Genomic DNA, 19,063 nt, shown 5'->3' with positions numbered 1-19,063 from the left:
TATGGCCTTGCATTATAGTCAACAAAATTGCTTTATTAGCTAAAATGCCAACACACGCCCAGACTGGGTGCTGTGTCCTACAGGTTCTCTTGGGCCTTTCCCGTTACATCCCTGAGCCTGGGGCTGAATGCAAACGCTCGTGGAGACGTGCGGAAGCACCGGGAAGGCCATGGTGTGTTAGAGGAAGGTGTGTTCCAGTGACAGCATTTTTTTCCAAGTGGAAGGCTGTGACTCCTGTCTCTCAGGGACTCTTGAAACCCAATCGCTGAGTTCTCCACTCTAACTGGCCACCGGGGACACTGTCTTCTGACACAGCCTGGCCAGAAGCCCTGCCATCTGCAGAAGGGAGTTCACACCTTCTGCTATTTTCATATGAGTATATCCAATTTCCTGAAAAACAAATCAAATTTAAATCTGGTTAATAAGTGAGGGAGAAGTTTTTTTTTTTTTTAAATCTAAACTAATGGTTTACTCAAAATTGATGCAATGAACTCAAACTCTAACTAGAAAATATCTTGGATTATGTTTAAGTTCAAAATATTTCCTAAAAGAAAGCTATTTCTTTGAAAGATATTGTTTAAAAATATATATACATATATATATATAAAGTCAGGCTTGGAGAAAATATTAAAATATTTATAAAGCACATATCTGATAAAAGACTTGCATCTAGAATATATAAAGAACTCTCAAAACTCAGTAATAAAAAAAACCCAATTAAAAACTGGGTAGATTTGGTTTTTGTTGTTGTTATTTCATATTTTTTAGGCGAGGCAACCCTTGGTTGATGTCACAGATTGCAAGGACCTTGTTATCTTACAATCCCTTATTTTAATTTTTTATGCCTACAGTACCTGGTCTTCCTAGGTGGTCTCCCATCCAAGTACTAACCAGGCCTGATCTTGCTTAGCTTCCAAGATCAGAAGGGATCAGGCTTGTTCAGGGTAGCATGGCCACAGACAAAACTGGGTAGATTTGAACAGAAGTTTCATCAAAGGAGATTCTGGATGGCAAATAAGCACATGAAAAAGTGCTCAACATCATTCGTTACTGGGAAATGCAAATTAAGGCCATGAGATATTACTATGCATCTATTAGAATGGCTTTTAAAAAACCAACTGAGCATTCAAGAGCTGGCAGGGATGCGAATCAGCTGACATGCTCACACACTACTGGTAGGATGCAAAATGCTACAGCTTGGTTTCTTATAAAGTTAAACTTAAACTTACTATTCAACCAAGCAATCTCACCTCCTGGGAATTTACCCAAGAGAAATGAAAACTTACGTTCACATTCACACTAATTCATGTACACAAATGTTTATATTGGCTTTATTCATAGTTACCAAAACCCAAAAGTCCTTCAACTGGTGAACACACAAACTCCTACGTCCATTCAACGGAACACAATTCAGCAATAAAAAGGAATGACCCATTGACTCAACGATACGAACAAATCTGAAATGCATTAAGCTAAGTGAGAAAAGCAAGGCTCAAAGGGCTACATTTTTGCTTGATTCCATTTGTATGACATTCTGGAAAATTCTGTCTCCTAAACAGAAAGTAGATCAGTGGTTTCCAATTGACTATAGAGGGGCACGTAAATTTGCGGGTGGATTAGAGAGTCGTGTTTACACGACTGAATGACTTTGTCAAGGGAATGCACCTAAGAGACTGCATTTTACTCTTATGTAAATTTACCTCAATTAATCTGACCTTAAAGATGAGTAAACGAATAAATCTTTAATAAAAAGAGTCATCCTAAGGAACAGTAGGTCACTAACTATTTGAATAAACTCCCAGCCCCCTAAACAAGCAGCCGCCCCACCTCCATCCCCCACCTCCATTGTAGTCGGGGACACTTAATGAGCACCTTCCTGGTGCCAGGCCTTGTGAATAAAATAAAGAAAACCATAGCACGGCCCACATTCTTGAGAAGAGAGGCACTGCTGTATTCTCACTGACCTTAATAAACTCTAGTTTCAAGTATTCTGCCATTTGGAACGTTTTACACACTCGAAAAATGTTGCCAATGATGTCTTCTGGTGAATACCCGAGATGCCACAGGTGAGCGAGAATCTAGACAAGAGAAGATACACTGAGGCTACTGAATTTTGTGAACAGCAAGGACGCTTGGGGAAAATGAGGTCAAAGCCACACCAGTCTCGGTCCTGCCACACTGCTGGGAGCGGACAGATCATCCTAGAAAACCCAAGTGATTCTGAGAATCAGCCAAATACCATGGAGCTTCTGGTGGGCCGCATCCTTTAGATTGTGTTGAGTAATTTAATTGATTTTCCCAGTAGGCAGGGAGAAAATATTGCAAATGTTTTAAAATGCATTGCAAGGTCTATGACTATACCCAAGTAACGTTTTTAGCCAAAGCTCTTAAACACTTTATCAATCATCCCAGTATACCCCAGAGAGGCAGCAGAACCCTGTATCTGCTACGCTTTCTCTAGCTTCCAGAGTCCTAATGACCCCTGCATCCCTGAACATATCCTGACCAGGGCGGAGATTACAGCACTCATCTGTCCTCCTGCCTTTGCAACCCCTGCCCCACCCCATTTGGACTGCAGGATCTAGAGTTAGTTGTTTCTGCCTTTGCTTTGGCATCTTCGGGCAGATTCAGGTGGCAGGGAAGCTTTGTGCGCATAAATCTGAAGGCTTCCTTCAGGCCCACTCAGTGACCCAGTCCGTGTACCTCGGCCTCTGCCTCAGTCTCTCTGCCTTGTGCTCTAGGTTCACATTAGGTCTAACCCTAAACGCAAGTCTCCTCTAGCCTAATTTGGTGGGAAATAGGGGGAGAGAAACCTGCTGTGATCAGACCAATGGCCTTAAATCATACCGCTGCCACCTATGTGACGTGAGGGTCACCTAAACCTCAATGATATGCCCACTGGAACCTGCTCACAGGACCAAGGTCTAGAATCAGACCAGAAACACCCTGGTCCCCCATTTCCTGGCTGGCCGGGGACTTCTGGGTCCCAAGATGCCCACTCCTATGTTCTTGGGAAGATGGAAGTCTCCCCTCAATAAAGAGAAAGATGGCTTCACTGCAAAGTAAGGAGTTGGTCTGATCTTTTCTTAGGTGGACAAATTCCTCTTGTGGAAAATAAAATTAGAGTGGAAAGACACGATTTTGAATTCCAGGTCTACTACTACGAAACAGTATTTTAGAGAAAGGAATTTAGCCTCTCTTAGTCGTAGTTTTCTCATGTGTAGAATGTACCCACTCCTAGCATCATTTTAAGAATTAAGGGGAGTGATGCATTTAAGTCCCTAGCACAGGAAGCTCCCTTAGCCCTGCTTAAGTGGAAGGTCCCTTGGAGCGGGGAAGGAGGCAGACCTTGTAGGCTTCATCAATATCGGAGTTCACACAGTGCTGGATCATCTCCTTCACCAGCAGGGGGTGGGGCTCATCGCAGACCTGACCAAACGGAGAAAGAGCCGAGTCAGGGGCTGAGGAGACCATCTGAGGGGGAGCCCTGCCATACCAGCTTCTGGGAGATCTACCTAACCAACCTCTCAACTTGTTTTTGTCATTGAATTCTCCAGTAAACAGGACCAGGCTGGGGAAAGCCCCTCTTATCACCAAACAAGTCACCAAACTGAAGAGTACGATGTCGACCTACTGCAGTGGGAAGGCTTCTGACACCAGTTACAGATTTCTCAAACACAAGATGACTTAACAAAGGGCCAGTGAAGAATGTCCGCTTGGGGCAGCTTTAAAGCCATTAGTCACATCTTAGATTACTTGGATGACCACTTAAAACCCACTTAAGACTTAAGAGGTCTTTTGGGCCGGTCTCCCACCAGAATTGGAACTGGCTTTCCCCGGACAGGGACCTCCGGCCTCAGTATGACCTGAAGAGCTGACTGTTGGGGGGTGGTGCAGCATAAGCTGAGCCCAAAGGTTGCCTCCTGCAACTCCTTTCACTGGCCCTAGATTTGAGAGTCTAGTGCAGTATCAACATTTAAATCTAAATGAATCTTTTGATATCTCAAGGTAGTTCCTAAGCCCACCTTTGGCCTTCTTTTCCTAACAGTTTAGTTAACTCCCCTCAGAAGTCCTTGTTTCTGGAGTCCTCAAGCCTGTGCTCCAGGATGAAACAAGATCTTAACTGTCACTACAGGTGACTAACCCTTTCAGTGTCCTTGAAAAGACATCACTGCCAAGGTCTAAGCAAAGTTTTTAGCACAGCTTTCTTTACCACAAACTTGGTAAGAAAGAGCTATAGATTGAACGCAAGGACAGCTCTACCCAATTTTTACCCTCAAAGAAAGGAGAAATCAGACACTGAGTTTTTAGGACGAGGTAGCCAATTTTCGAAAGTATTCCCAAAACAAAAATCTTTTGCCAAGGTGGGACAGTGAGAATCCTTTTCCTCGGCTTGGCTTTGAAGAGCTTTGCTACCCTACTCCAGGTGCAGGAAGTGGTGAGAAGGGGCACGTGCTTGCAGGAAGGTCTCCGGTGGGAGCCAGAGCCTGCTGAGGGGAAAGCGCGGTGCTCGCTCCTGGCCTCAAGCAGCTGGATGATCGCGGGCAGACCGCCAGAGCCTGCTTTCTTGGCCACAAAATGCTGATGAGAACATCTGCACGTAGGGGTGCTGTGGGGATGAGGACGCAGGGGAAAGCACCGAGCACAGGACCTGAGGCAGCAGTGGCGACACTTCCATTTATCACACACTGGTGGCATCCCAAAGTCCCTTCCAACCCTCCATTCTGGGAAATAAAAGTGGACAAATGGGAGCAGGGCAAGCTCCCTGACCCCCACCCACTGAGGGTGAGCCCCAGCACAGTGGCAACAGCCTACCTGTCTCGTTCCTCTCAGCACTGTCCCACTCACCTCTGCTGGCCCCCACAAATAAACACTGCTTTCGCAGGCTATGATACTCAAACCAGCTATTGTACCTTGAACACATTCTCACTGTTAATAAAGCCGAATCCCGAGAAAGTAGACTGCAAGTTGTTCAATGCCTGTCAAGGAACAAAAGCATAAGCACATCCAGGGTGATTTTCAGTCTCAGCCCTTCCCCATCTCTCTTAGCTAAGCACTGCTCCTGGCAGGTCTGCTCTCAATCAGCCCAAGGCCCCAACGGTGTATTGGGTCAATGTTCCCCACTCTGGCTATGCTGAGCTCTGTGGAGCAGTCACTTCCCTATTCCCCCTAAAATAAAGGGCCGAGCAAGCCCAGGAGTTCTGTGCCTTAAGGGCAGCAACCGCACGCACCTGCCTCATGTCTCCCTGGGCAGTGAAGATAATGGCTTCCAGACCATCGTCAGTGTACTGCACCTTCTCCTTCTCGATCACATTCAGTAACCTCGCAAGGATCTGCGCGTCGGTCAGCTTTGTGTAGCGGAGGACTGCGCATCGGGACTGAATGGGCTCTGAACAAGACAGGAAGAAAGTGAGGCTCCCCAGCCAATGACAGCATCAACCTGCTGGTTCTTCGGTTACTTAGAGCAGCTGCACAACCCGCATGGCCCAGCCGTGCTGGCACACTCTCTCTACCCAGCAGGTGCTCACGAGTGCCTGAGTAACTGGGGCTAAACTTCAAAATATCAACCAATGAGCAACGAGAGGCCTCAGCCAGCAGTGCCCGGGATGACCTTGACTGGCCAGCTTCCAGAAAGGTAACAATCCTCCGGGATAGAGACATCCATGTGCCACAGCCGGCAGGTGAGCCAGTGCTGGCCCACGTGGACTCCAATCACTGTGTGTGCTGGACATTAGGGCCCTTCTGGGCAGTCTGGGGTAAGTATGAGACATCTGTGTTGTTTCTTTAAAGCCCAACAGGAGATTCTGACCACAGCCAGGACTGAAAACCACTAGACAAATGCAGAATTCTGGAAGCTGTCCTTAACCTTTGGTGTAGACTATGACAATAGCTTCTCCATGACCTCTGAGCCCCAATTTGGTCTCTCTAATTCATCCTCTGTTTTGGTGCCACATTGGCCTTCCCCAAAATGTTTTTATCTGTCACCTCTTCCTGCCAAGGCAAACTTTTCAACAGCCCCCTAATGTTACAGTACAGTCCACCTCTGACCCTTCCACGTAAAATCTTCTGTAAACCTCATCTTTCTACTCTCCTAACCCCGCATCTGGTACCCTGCCTCTCCCGAAGGGCTCCTCCCACCTAGGATGTCCTTTTCTTCAATTTCTTTCCACTTAAATCACAACTATCACTGAAAGCTCATCTCGAACTCCCTCCTCATGGAGCCAACCCAGATATCCCCAGACTGCAGAGATCCCCACCTCCCGCTTTGTTCACACACACTTTCAAGGAACATATTCCTGTTAGCTTACTTGCATTAAAGAAACCAGTTACCTCCCCAGGTTTGGGGATGCAGAGGATGAATATTATGAGGTCCTGGCTCCTCAGAGCTTAACTTCATCAGGACAGAAGGAGGCACAGACGGGAAAGTTATGACAATGGGACAGGACCATGACAGAGGTTTCTAGGAATAACTCTGGGATCACAGGCCAGAGAGCAATCAACTCAGCCAGGTGGAAGGGAGCTTCTTGATGGAGTTCTGTGCTGGGTCTTTAGGGATAAGGTTCCCAGGCTGGAAAGGTAAGAAAGAACAGCATATTCAGAGACAAGAGGGCTGGCAGCTGCGTGAAGAGGCAAGAATGACCCCAGGATCGACCAAGCCCACACAATGCTGCATCCGTGTCCAGTGCCTACATCCTGCTGCCGTTACCATCATGTCCAAGAGAAAGGCTGAAGGGGATGGTAAAGGAGATAAAGCCAAGGTGAAGAATGAACCACAAAGGAGATCCGCAAGTTTATCTGCTAAACCTGCTCCTCAAAGCCAGAGCCAGGCCTAAAAAGGCCCCTGCAAAGCAGGGAGAGAAGGTACGCAAATGGAAAAAGGGGAAAGCTGATGCCGGCAAGGACGGGAATAACCCTGCAGAAAATGGAGATGCCAAAACAGACTTGGCACCGAAAGCTGAAGGTGCTGGAGATGCCAAATGAAGTGTGTGCATTTTGGATAACTGTACTTCTGGTGACTATACAGTTTGAAATATTATCAAGCTTTATAAAAATGCAGAATTTTGTTTTACTTTTTTTAAACTGTACTGCTAGCACACAGAACACTTGGGGGAATGACATATATTAGTAACAAACTGTCTCCAGAGCTGGATCGATCTGGAGAAAAACACCTTTCTCTTCTAGTTTTGAGACTTCCTCTTGGTTCCTGAGAGGAAGGATCCCTTGATGTTGACAAACATTAGCCACCTTGACATGAATGCCCGTGGTGTGGAAAAACTAAAAATTTGTTTTCATGTCCTTTCCTCCCTCTCCACCTTAAGCATAGACTTGACTCTCAAACCTGTTGGGACCTGACCCCAAAAAACTGGTTACCAGTATGTCAGGCAACCCAGACTTTCTAGTATCACCACTGAGATGGTATTCCTCAATAGAGCAGCAGTTCCTTTTTTAGATTGTGGATCTAGATTGATAATTCTGCCATTTTTATTTCATTTCCTGAAAATTGGGGTTGGCTTATAAAAAGTTAAACAACATGCTTAACGTGATATGTCAGCCCTCACTCTAAACGTTCCCTGTTCAGAACATCAGACGAAGACTTCACTGGGTTTTATAGTGGCTTTCTGATTTTGGTAGTCCACTGAAGAAGGGAGTTTGAAAGTTGTTGTATACTGTTAACGACTATCTATGTCCTGTTTGAAATACCATGACTGTTTATGAAAAGCATCTTCAATAAAGCCGGATACATTTTGGTTTAGGAGGAAAAAAAAAAAAGAAAAAGGCAAGAGTGCTGAGAAGGCCGAGGGCATTCGGGGAACGGTGAGAGATGCTGAGGCTACAGTGCATGGAGCGAAAGATGAGACTGTGGTCAATGGGATCCTGTGTGCTAGCCCGGGGGTGGTGAGGAGGCACAGCTACGCAGGCAATGGGAGCCCACTAGAGAGTTAAGAGGTAGTAGGAGGGTCAGACTTGTGCTGAGATGACCCTCAGCACAAGTCTGAGATGAGAGCCAGCTAGTGACTTGGGTCCAAGAGAAGTTGGAGGAAGCCTGAACTATTAAAGGGGAGAAATGGTGAAGCAAAGAGTGGCAAGGGTTCAAGACACTGGAGAGGTGAGATGACCTTGGATTTGATTTTGTTGAGGGGCTGGCTGTGGTGGTGAGCAGACAAAAGATTTGGAATGACTTAGGGCTTGCTGGTTCGGGAGTCCCTTTCCTGTCCGTGCGTGAGCTCCTGGAGTACAGGGCAGAGCCTCACACAGAGCTGCAGCCTCCGCTGTGCCTTATGCAGAGCAGAGGCTTTGAATATAGAACGTGCTCAGTATCTGTCAAGTAGATGAGATTTTTCAAATAGCAGCTTCCCTAAGAGGTAGTCCATCTCAACTTATCTGAAATTAGGAAGCCTCACAATGTTTTGTTTATATATTTGGCTTATCAGCACAGACAGGAGAGATCAATTAGAAACTAGAGTCCATGTCTAAAAGCAATTAACCTTCTGACTACACTAGAAGTTTCTTTTAGCTGATTTTTATCTTTAGAGAAGTACTAAAAGCTGAATTCACAAAATTTAAACACATGTCAGATTAAGGCAGCCATGGCCTTCCTCAAAGAACGTATGCCTCTCTTTTAACTGTATGACTTCAGGAACTGAAGTGAGGTTCAATTGCTAAGTTTCAAAGTCAACTCTGCAGCAATTTGATCACAAATCATTTCCTCCAACATTAAATAAATTTTAGAGGTTTCATTTTCGTTTGCTATATCTCTTTAGAAATTGAAAATAATCCGAATGCTGTTATATATATCAGAAAAATTAATTCATGAAAAGGGAGGGCCAGAGCTTCCTCCACCAAGAAGCGCAGCTTCAAATCACTAAAATAACTCATTAACGCACAGCCCTATGCAAAATGCATCGGAGGAGGGTCAATAACTTCACTCTGGCCCTCGCAGATTTGTCTTACCCCTGGCTAAGGAGACAACCTGCACACACGACCAACAATCAAGAACTTTAGGCAGTTTCCTCCACCACATCATTGGTGTCTTGAAGGCAGAGAATGTTTCTCATTAAATTCTGTATGTTCTACACCAGCAGTGCCTCACACCTACTGAGAACGGAGTGAATGCTTGTCGAATAAATGGCTGAATAAATTAATGAGCAAACAATGTCTACCTGGGGAAGGTAAAAGGACATAAAGGATTCCTGGTAACACGGAGAGCCCACCAACTCTGCAGGAGTATCATGGTTGGTAACATGCTTGTCTGCAGCAGTGCACAATGGCCCAGGTGGAGAAGGGGGAGTTGGATGGCTGAGCACACACAGGCTGGGATTTAGCAGGGCAGACATGCGGCAAGGACAGTGGAACAAGAGAGCTGCGAAAGAGAAAGTTGGACTGTGTCCACAGTCTGTATCAGAAAGGGAAGGATGTGAAACCAGCAGGAAGTTGAGACACTGAGATGGGAGGGCTCAAAGCAGTTAGAAAACAGATAGCTTGCTAGGAGGGAAGGAGGGAGGGAGCTGGAAGGACATACACAAGCTCTGAGAGAAGATTAACACGTAAGGTTTCAGAGGTGAGGCAACTGCTGATAATAACAAGCCCAGTATGTAGACACAGTGCATGCCAAGTACTCAGACGCACACAGCAAGTACAAGAACACGTTTGGAGAGGGGCAGTGACTATGACACTGTGTACATGATATCAAAATGGATAGACAGATGTGCGGTTCCAATCCCAGCTCTTCCACTTGCTGTGTGCCTTTGGGCAAACTACTCAACCTCGCTGAGCTCCAGTTTTCTCATCTCTAATGTGGAGCTAATACTTCTGCAAAGAATTAAATGAAAAAGTTGATTATGTCGTGCTCAGCCCACAATAAGCAATCAAAAAGTCCCTACTCTTCTGCTGCTAAAGAGCCAATGTGAACACTATATGGACCCCAGGACACCCAAAGCTGACTCTCACCTATGATTTTATCTGAAGCATTACAAGCAAGAGCAAAGCGAGTCGTTTTGGAGTAGATTTCCATGGTTCTCCTCAAGGCTTGCTGGGCTCCATCAGTCATGCTGAGAAGAAAAACACAAGAGCACAGTTTGCAATGGGGAGCACAATGTGCAATGGGGACCCAGGTCCCACCGGCCACAAATCCCTCCCTATAGAGCCTGGGAACCCTGACTTCCTGACTGAGCATGCTTGGCCTCTCTCCAGGACCCTGTTTGGGTCTTATACAGGCAGGCTCACACAGGCATAGAGCAGAGGCCCTGCGTCAGCCTGCCTGGGCTCACCTCGCTGTTCCTTCATCTGCTAGTTGTAGGACCACAGGCAAATTATCTAAACCTCAGTGTCACCACCTATAAGGAGATAATGATACTGCCTACTTCACAGGGTTGTGATGACAGTTATCTTTTTGTGTGTGTCTAATGACAATTAAATGAGATAATAACAGGTAGAGTGTTTAGCAGAATGCCTGGTATAATGTAAACGCATACATATAAGTGCTCGATAAATGTTAGCTGCTATTATTGCTATAAATAATGTTACAATAAAATGATTAAGATGCACTGATACTATGGAATATAATATGGCAATTATAAGCTATTTTCAAACAAGATATGATAATGTGGAACACTGCCTTTTATATTAAAAGGAAAAACCAGGATACAAAAATTATATGTATTATGATCTCAACTATGTAAAAATGCACAGTGTAGAAAGAAGAAATAAAGCAAGATATTAACATTTTCTACATTTTCTTCAAAGAATATGTTATTGTTTTTTTAATGTTATTTAAAACTTTTCATTTATACTGGTAATGGTTGTACTAAATGTGAGTGTACTGAATTGTACATTTTAAAATGATTAAAAATGGCAAATTTTACATGTATTTCACAATTTATAAAATGTCATTTAAATTATTCACGTAAGTGATGCTGGAACAAACACATTCTCAGGCCCCTTTTAAATTGCTTTTGAAGATATGATAAGCAAACATACCATAAAAATGCAAGGGTTAGAGCTTCTTCTCCTGATTTAATAAAGCCCGATAAGAGATTTAGAGATCAAGGCCAAAATGCATTTGGCAAACTACCTGTCTGCTTCATCCAGGATGATGATCTTGTGTCGCCCTTTGGGAAGGGTGACTTTCTGCTGGGCAAACATTTTGATTTTATTTCTCACAACATCAATGCCCCTGAAACAAGAAGCCAGAATTTACCTGTCACCTTTTGAGACAAATTAAGTTACCTTCATGGGAACTTTTAACCATCAATATACCACATGGACTCAATTTTCATTTTTAAGTTTCCTTTTTGAGCAATTCCAACTATTTATAAGAACTGAAATTTCGTTATTTTTATTCCTTCTTGGAAGTCTTCAGAAGAATAAAGAAAAAATTTACTTACTTTTAATATAATGAAACTTGTTTTATCTTGTAATTACCATATGGATCCATTTTATAATCTAAGATACATTTTAAGGTCTTAGTGATCTTATTCTTCCTATATATTAAAACTGCTATTTCATCATCAGTTATTCCCAACTATGCTAAAAATGACTAAAATCATAAGAAAATAAAAGGATGATGAAACCGCCTAGAAGAACAATACGATAGTGGGAGAAAAAATACTATTATTGTTATCTCATCCTTCATTTTTTTATTGTGCTTCTTGAGGTACTGCATTACCCTTTCAGAAGATATTAAAGAAGTTCAGATACATCATCCTTGTTACCTTTTTCAGGCTTTCATTGACCATAACTAAAAATTCAAAACATTTCATTTTCCACCCATGTCAAAAAGAAAAAACTGACAGAAAATGTTTCATAATTATTAGACAAATCAGAAAATAACTGCAGAGACAAATAGAACTCTAGAGTCTAATGATGGTGAAACTGGTCATATAAGCGACATCTCAGACTATGTTTCCTCAGATGCCAAAATCCTACAAAATCCTACACTTGATTCAATCCTCAGACTTAATCAAGTATACTCGCTTCAGCAGCACATGTACTAAAACTGGACCACACAAAGATTAGCATGGGTCCTGTGCAAGAATGAGATACAAATTCATGAAACGTTCCATATTTTTAAAATCAATAAATCATGGGGATAAAATGTACAGCATTGGGAATATAGTCAATAATGTTGAATAATTTTGTATGGTGTCAGATGATTACTAGACTTGTCATGGTGATCGCTTCACTAGGTATATAAATGTTGAAAAACTATGTACACCTGAAACTAATATAATATTGTATAGTAACTATATTTTACTAAAAAGTAAATTAAAAAAAAAAAGAATTAAGGAGTGAACAATATATTTTAAGGACAAAAACTAAATATACTTTCACCTAGTTAGTCACTCAACTGGAAGGACTTCATTCCATTTTGCTAAAAGAACATGTGACAACATTCTTTCATCGTCCATCATATTTGTACACCAACATTTACAGGATAGTTTGTAATTGATAAAAAGCTGAAGGCAGGTGTGTATACAGAGGTGACTGGAAGGAAATAGATGACATAGAAATGGAAGTCATTGTACTGATCATTCAAATAGGTGTAAAACTGAAAATATTTTGCAATTATGGGCCATTCTCTCTTCAACAAAATCATGAGCCACCAAAGTTTTCAAGAATAGTGAGTTTGATGATGCAAGTATGAGAAGAATAAGAGATAATAAGCTAGAACCTAATTGTATTTGACATCTGGAAGCAGCATTGACAAAATGTTTTGATTACAGGCTCATTCATGTTAGTTAGTTGTATTCCATGAACATTGCCTGTTTCAAGTATATACAGATCTTCAAAACTAGATCTTCAAAACTAGGATAATTAAAGAGTTGAGAACCACATCCTCTAGGAATAACCAAAGGTAGACTTTGCAGACATTTTATTTAACAGGTCCTCATTTCATAATCCTCTACTATTTCATGTCTAAAAAGTGAACCAGCACCTCACACTCATTAGGATAGCTACAACCACAAACCAGAAAATAGCAAGTGTCGTCAAAGATATGGAGAAATTGGAACCCTTGAGCAATGCTGATGGGAATGTAAAATGGTGTGGCCGCTATGAAGAACAGTATGGAGGTTTCCAAAAAAGTAAATATAGGATTACCAAATAATCTACCAATTCTATTTCTAATTATATATTCAAAAGAAATGAAGCAGGTCTCAAAAAGATATTTGTACACCCATGTTCATAGTAGCATTATTCACAATTCACAATATCTAAAAAATGAAATCAACCCAGGTATCCACTGTTGGATGAATGGACAAGCAAAACGTGGTGGCATATACACACTGTGGAATATTACTCAGCCTTAAAAAGGAAAGACATTTTGACAGATGCGACAAAATAGATGAATCCTGAGGACATTATGCTAGGTAAAATAAGCCAGTCACAGAAAGATAAATACTGTATGAAACCATTTATATGAGGCATCTACAACAGTCAAGTTCATAGAAACAAAGTTGAATGGTGGCTGCCAGGGGCTGGGGAAAGGGAGGAATGGGGTGTTGTTTAATGGATAAAGAGTTTAAGTTTTGGAAGATGAGAAAGCTCTGGAGATCCACTGCATAACAATGTGAATATACTTAACACTACTGAACTGTACACTTAAAAATGACTAAGATGATAAATTTTATGTTACGTGTATTTTACCACAATAAAAAATATTTTAAATTTCCATTAAAAAAATAAACCAACAAGTCAAGCACCTATGACGTTACCTTGACAGGCAAGGAATTCCCATTCTCTTTCACTGGGAAAGATTAAAGGAGAACATAAAGCTGTCCAGGCAAGCTCCACATACAACACGAAATGGAAAAAAGGTAGTTTCTATAACAAAATGTGAAACACTCAATGCCCTTCAGTCCTAACTGCCAGACGTACCTGTCGTTTGAGGCATTGAGTTCCAAAACGGCATCCTTGAGAGCTTGGCCCAGAAGGGCTCGTGCCAAACACAGGATGCTTGTAGTTTTGCCAGTTCCTGGGGGACCCTGGGGATGAGATCTCCAGTAAGTGCTTCAAGCCAATAGAATGAACTTATCATAGCTCCTGATTTACTGTTCACAACTGTTTGCACTTGCCTCCCCCTCGAACCCTCAACCTCAACCCACAGTACACACCAAATCAACACAGCAACCAACCCACAGGCCTCCCAACCAACTTGGGTAAAATGTTCCCTTTTGCCAAGGGAAATGTAAGGGCTCTGGTGGTAATAGGCATCTCTGAGGAGGAAGCTCTATGCACAAGAAAGCACTTCAGAGGGAAGTAAAAATGAGACTCTAAGACGTCCCACCAGGGCCAGGACCGAGTACTTACAGCAATGATAATATTGGGCACATTCCCTTCTCTTGCAAAAACCTGAAGGAACAAATGTTCATTAAAACTGGTTAACCTGTAAACCTCCCTACCCACCCAGGTCTGTGTAGTAGACACGGCTACAAATTTCTCCATGTGGAGGCCCCTCGGCATATTCAAAACGCCCATCTCAGCATATTCAAAACTGAATTCATCAAACCTGAGGCCCACCCACATTTCCTTTCCCTTGGACTGTCAATGCATCAACCTGGAGGTCACTGTCATTCTTAATTGGGTTTTCTCCCTCACCCCACACAGCACCTCAATCACAAAGGCTTAGTCATTCTTTCTCTTTCATCTAAAGTCCATTTCCTTCTCTTCAGCCCCACTCCTACATTCTTGCCTGGATCACTTCTGACAAGTCATTAAGTGGTCTCCTAGCCTCTGATCCTGCTCCACCCGAATCCATTTCCCATACTATAACCACAACCAATTTTCTAAAATACACATCTAACATTTTTACCTGACTGAAACCCTTGAATGACTCCTTACTGCCTTCATCATGAAGTACAAACTCTTAAGATGGCTCAAGAGGCTCTGCTCAGTCTGGATCCTGCCTACCTCACTACCTCATTTTTCACACACCCCAATACAGGTACTCTAGAGCCTTCTCATCGCTGGGCTCATGGACCAGCAGCTTGTAAGAAATGTGGAATCTGGTCTCACTCTAGAACTACTGGACCAGAATCTGCATTTAAACGAGATCCCCAGGCAATTCATATGCACACTAATGATTAGGAAGCACTACACTGTATTCCAATCAGATGGCATTTTCCTCCCCAAGGACAAGCCAAGCTCTCTCGCTTAATGGGCCTTTGCACATGGTGTTCCTGTTGCCTCCTCTCCACCTCCTTCCTGCCTAGTCTGGCTCACTCCCATTCATTAGCTTGGTTTATCACTTCTTCCACTTAGGAATGAAGATGCTGTGAGCAGGTTAACTCCTCCCTAAACTCCTCCCATGTGCTCCCACAGCACCCCCTATCTCCTCTAGCAGAGCGCTTATCACATTACCTGCTGACTTTATCACTGCCCCCATTAGACTGAAAACCTCACACGGGCAAAGATCCTGTCTATTCTGTTCACCATTATATTAACGGTTTCTAACACCGTACCGTATCTGGCCCAGAAAAGATACTCAAATATTTGTAAAATGAATAAATTTGTAAAATAAATAAATACCATGTTAGCTATTAAAGGTCTAAGCCCCATTGCTACAGAGACTTACCTCTGTCACATCTCAGATAGTCGGGACTTCTAGATTCCGCCTAAAGACCTCTAGGGCTAGGAATTCAAAGGTTGCTCTACTGCGAACATTTCTGCTTGCCTCTGTTTGAAGCTGGCTGCCTTGTCACCTAGTCCCTCTAGACAGAGGTTGGCAAACTGCGGTGGGAAGGGTCTGGGGGGAGTGGAAGTAATTGATCCTGAGGCCTGTTTTTATAAGCCCGCTAGCTAAGCATGGTTTTCGCATTTTTAAAGAATTGTTTAAAAAAGAATTTAAAGAATATTTGACAAAGACACATGTTTTGCAAAAAGCCTGAGGTATCTATTAATCGGCCTTTACAGAAAGAATTTGCCACTCCTACTCTTGAAGAATACAAAACAAATCTGATAACCCCTCTCCAATAAGCCAGTCCTTCAAATATCTGAAGTTACTCGCCACTTCTAGTCATCTCTAAACCAAACGTCTCCCACTCTCTCAGTTCTTCTGGATCTCTGGCTCACCTGCCAACCCCCACCCCCAACACACTATCGTGACTGTCGTCCTCCAAATGCCTTAAGCTTATCAAAGCCACAGTAACCTACATAAGTTCTATAAAAAAAAATCACTCACCTCTAGCCTGCTCACGGTGTCTTCATTCCCGACAATTTCATTCAACTTTACTGGTCTATATTTTTCGACCCTGTTTTTAAGAAAACGCAGAAAGATGTTGACATGGCTATTTTCACACTACCCAAAAGAAAGCACTAAAGAGCAGCAACCTTGAGAGCTTTGTCAGATGAGATACATTCAATAAAAATATACCAAATAGCTGCAGGTTTTAAATTTAAGGGAGTGATGAAGTACCATTTGAAAAGTTAAGTGCATGAGAATTACACACCAAAGACTTCAAACCTGCCACAGCAGAAAAACACCTGTTGTTGTTGGAGAAGGGCCAGAGCAGATCATCTGGACCAATGTGCTACTGTGTGGCAACAGTCTGCCCATCACAAGAGAGGTCCAGCATATGCAGCACTGACATCATTTGATCTGACAGACATGGGTGCAACCGTGTTCCCTTCTTATCCCTTACCGGCCCGTTTCTGCAGACTTGTGCCAGGTGCACAGCAGGGCTGGCTAGACAGAAACCACAGGTTTATCCTGAAACTCTATTAGGCTGTAGTGGAGTAGGCAGGTTAGTGACCTAATCAAACCAATACTTCTCTTTTAAATGAATAGCAAATTATGCTATGAGAGAAAATGACTTTTTTCCAGCTGAGCAGTAAAAGTAGATTTGCAATGATATGACCATGAGGACGTCTCCTCTGCCCTTTACAGTACTCTTCTTGATACACCCCCAGCTTGTACTCTCTGCAGGTACTGGTTCTGTTCCAGAAGCAGCTGCATACAAAGAAGGCTGTTTGCCACACACTACAGGAAATAAAGAGACAGCTCTCCTCCAAGACCAGCAGATGGAGTATGTTTGTTCCTATTCATTCTTCAAACTCAGCTCCTTCCAGGTGCCAAGCAATGTGAAAGGAGTTAGAGATTTCAAGGGGAGGAAAGTAGAAAGTACAGAGATGAGCAAGACATGGTTCTTGCTCTAAAGGGCTTTCCTACTGGTGGGGAGATATTGCTAAGCTAGTTCTACTACAGTGCTAAACTGGTTAAAGAAACCAAAGGCTGTGGAAGCCCAGAGGATGGAGAGCATCACCACCTGGGTTTGTCAGGAGCTTAAATTTGAGCTGGACTTTGAACAAGATGCTCCTCCTTCAGGGTCTTCATAGCTGCTCCATCTACCTGAAAGTATTCTCCACATAGTTCAGGTCTTTGCTCAAACATCATCTCATCTACGCTATCTACTACACAAAATCTGTCACCATCGAAAATACCATATATCTACTTATTTATTTTTTATTTTGTCTTTATCAAATGTAAGCTCCATGACAGCAGTTTGTTTTGTATACTTAAGTATCCTAAGCGTATAGTGTTGTGCATGAAAAATATAACACAAGCCTCATATGTAATTTTTGACTTTCCATTAGCAACATTAAAAAAGGTAGAAAGAAAACAGATGGAGTTAATTTTACTAATGTATTCAAAGTATTATCATTCTCAACACATAATATAAAAATTACTAGTGAGTTTTTCTTAATACTAAGTCCTCGAAATCCAAGTGTACATTGTACACTTATAGCCCAACTCAGTTCGGACTAGCCTCATTTCCAGGGTTCAATAGACTCATGTGGCTAGTGGCTGGGAGACTGCACAGCGCAGCTGTCCATGTTCCATTAAGCTATACTGTGCTCCATTTAAGTATCAGCTCTCATCAAGAAGAGGGTTGGGCTGGAGGAATGGGAACATACAGAAGACAGGAAAGAAACCATAACCACGCTCCGTGGAGTTCTGAGGGGCTCGCATAGGGAGTGGTACCTGAGCAGAGAGCCCGCACACCTCTACCAGTGGCAGGTGATTTCTCAAGTCACCATTTCCTCCCAGATACCCAGGGCGCCTTCTGCACACAACCCGTAGCTCCAAACCTGCGTCCGACGCTTCCGGCCTAGTGTCTATCAGCGTCACCACTGGCCCACCACCTGGCGCAGAGTGGGTGATCACGGGGAAGCTATGATCATGCCTGGCATAGTTCTGACCGACACCCCTCTTCTAGAGGTCAGACTGTCCACTCTCGACCCTGCATGGGCTCAGCGACCCACGCCTCTCGCCCTCTCTAAACAATAATCTCCTGGATGACACCCTGGAGCCTCCTGCTCTGCTCAGATGACCCCCGAACAAGCTCCCGCCCCTGGGTTCCCCCGGGACACGACCGGCCTCTCGCCCACCCACGCATCTAGGGCACCGATCATTTATGGCCTGGCCCTCACCACGGCAACTCGTAGTGGCCAGCGCTACCGGGAGCCTTGCTGGGGACCAGACCAGAGTCCAGAGGCCCGCTCTCGCCCGCACCTTCTGGGTTATCGGGCACCTCCATTCTCCCGCCGCCTCTTCCCGCCGCCCGAGGCCCCGCCCTATGACGCCATCACGCAAGCTCCGCCCCGGGGACGCGAGGGACCCTGGGCGCTAGCAGGCGCCGTGGGCCCGCCCTTTCCCGCGCCTGCGCAAAGGGCACCGACTGGGCTGATCGCTCGTTGGAGGCCACGGTTGCTATGGGAGACACAGACCGCAGCGCCTTCCGAGAAGGCAGGTCACTCCAGGAGGGGACGTTCGGTGGTTTTAATCTTTGTGTGACTTGTTCGGGGGCCCTCTCGGTGCTGCCCGTGGAACAGCTGCGCCACGGTGAGGCCGAGCGCCAGGGCAAGCCTGGCGGGATGAGGAGCCGGGGCTTGTGGGCATTCCACCCAAATGCAGGACTTGGTGGCGTTCGCGGACGAGGACTGATGTCCAGTTGTGCTGGGTGGCGGAAAGCCGACGTCTGGAATCTGCCGGTGCCGTTTTCCCGATTGCTCAGAATGTTCTGATGCAATACCAACTCCTATTGGGTGGGTTCCTGCGCACTGGACC

At 44.0% G+C, this 19,063-nt stretch overlaps 1 protein-coding gene and 3 pseudogenes across 2 annotated transcripts; 2 read left to right on the top strand and 2 right to left on the bottom strand.

Moving 5' to 3' along the window:
* Positions 1 to 12: 12 nt before the first annotated feature.
* Positions 13 to 18,593, bottom strand: RFC2 (replication factor C subunit 2). 2 transcript variants are annotated; one of them, XM_039849342.1, is made up of 11 exons: positions 18,509 to 18,593; positions 16,178 to 16,247; positions 14,308 to 14,349; positions 13,876 to 13,982; positions 11,072 to 11,173; positions 9,949 to 10,049; positions 5,232 to 5,389; positions 4,914 to 4,979; positions 3,349 to 3,429; positions 1,965 to 2,078; positions 13 to 390 (listed from the first exon to the last, which is right to left on the bottom strand). In XM_039849342.1, the coding sequence occupies exons 5-11, from the start codon at positions 11,140 to 11,142 to the stop codon at positions 280 to 282; spliced, it is 702 nt and encodes a 233-aa protein (XP_039705276.1). In that variant the 5' UTR covers positions 11,143 to 11,173; positions 13,876 to 13,982; positions 14,308 to 14,349; positions 16,178 to 16,247; positions 18,509 to 18,593; the 3' UTR covers positions 13 to 279. The 2 variants fall into 2 exon arrangements, with proteins under 2 accessions (XP_039705276.1, XP_039705275.1); XM_039849341.1 differs by having other exon boundaries at positions 18,427 to 18,583.
* LOC120591929 (uncharacterized) lies at positions 843 to 961 on the bottom strand (annotated as a pseudogene).
* Positions 6,711 to 6,981, top strand: LOC120591720 (non-histone chromosomal protein HMG-17-like; annotated as a pseudogene).
* Positions 11,970 to 12,068, top strand: LOC120592078 (uncharacterized; annotated as a pseudogene).
* Positions 18,594 to 19,063: the final 470 nt, after the last annotated feature.

This window comes from Pteropus medius, unplaced genomic scaffold, assembly GCF_902729225.1.
Source record: "Pteropus medius unplaced genomic scaffold, Ma_sr-lr_union100, whole genome shotgun sequence".
NCBI classification, from domain to species: Eukaryota; Metazoa; Chordata; class Mammalia; order Chiroptera; family Pteropodidae; genus Pteropus; species Pteropus medius.
This window is presented reverse-complemented; position numbering and strand designations above follow the sequence as displayed.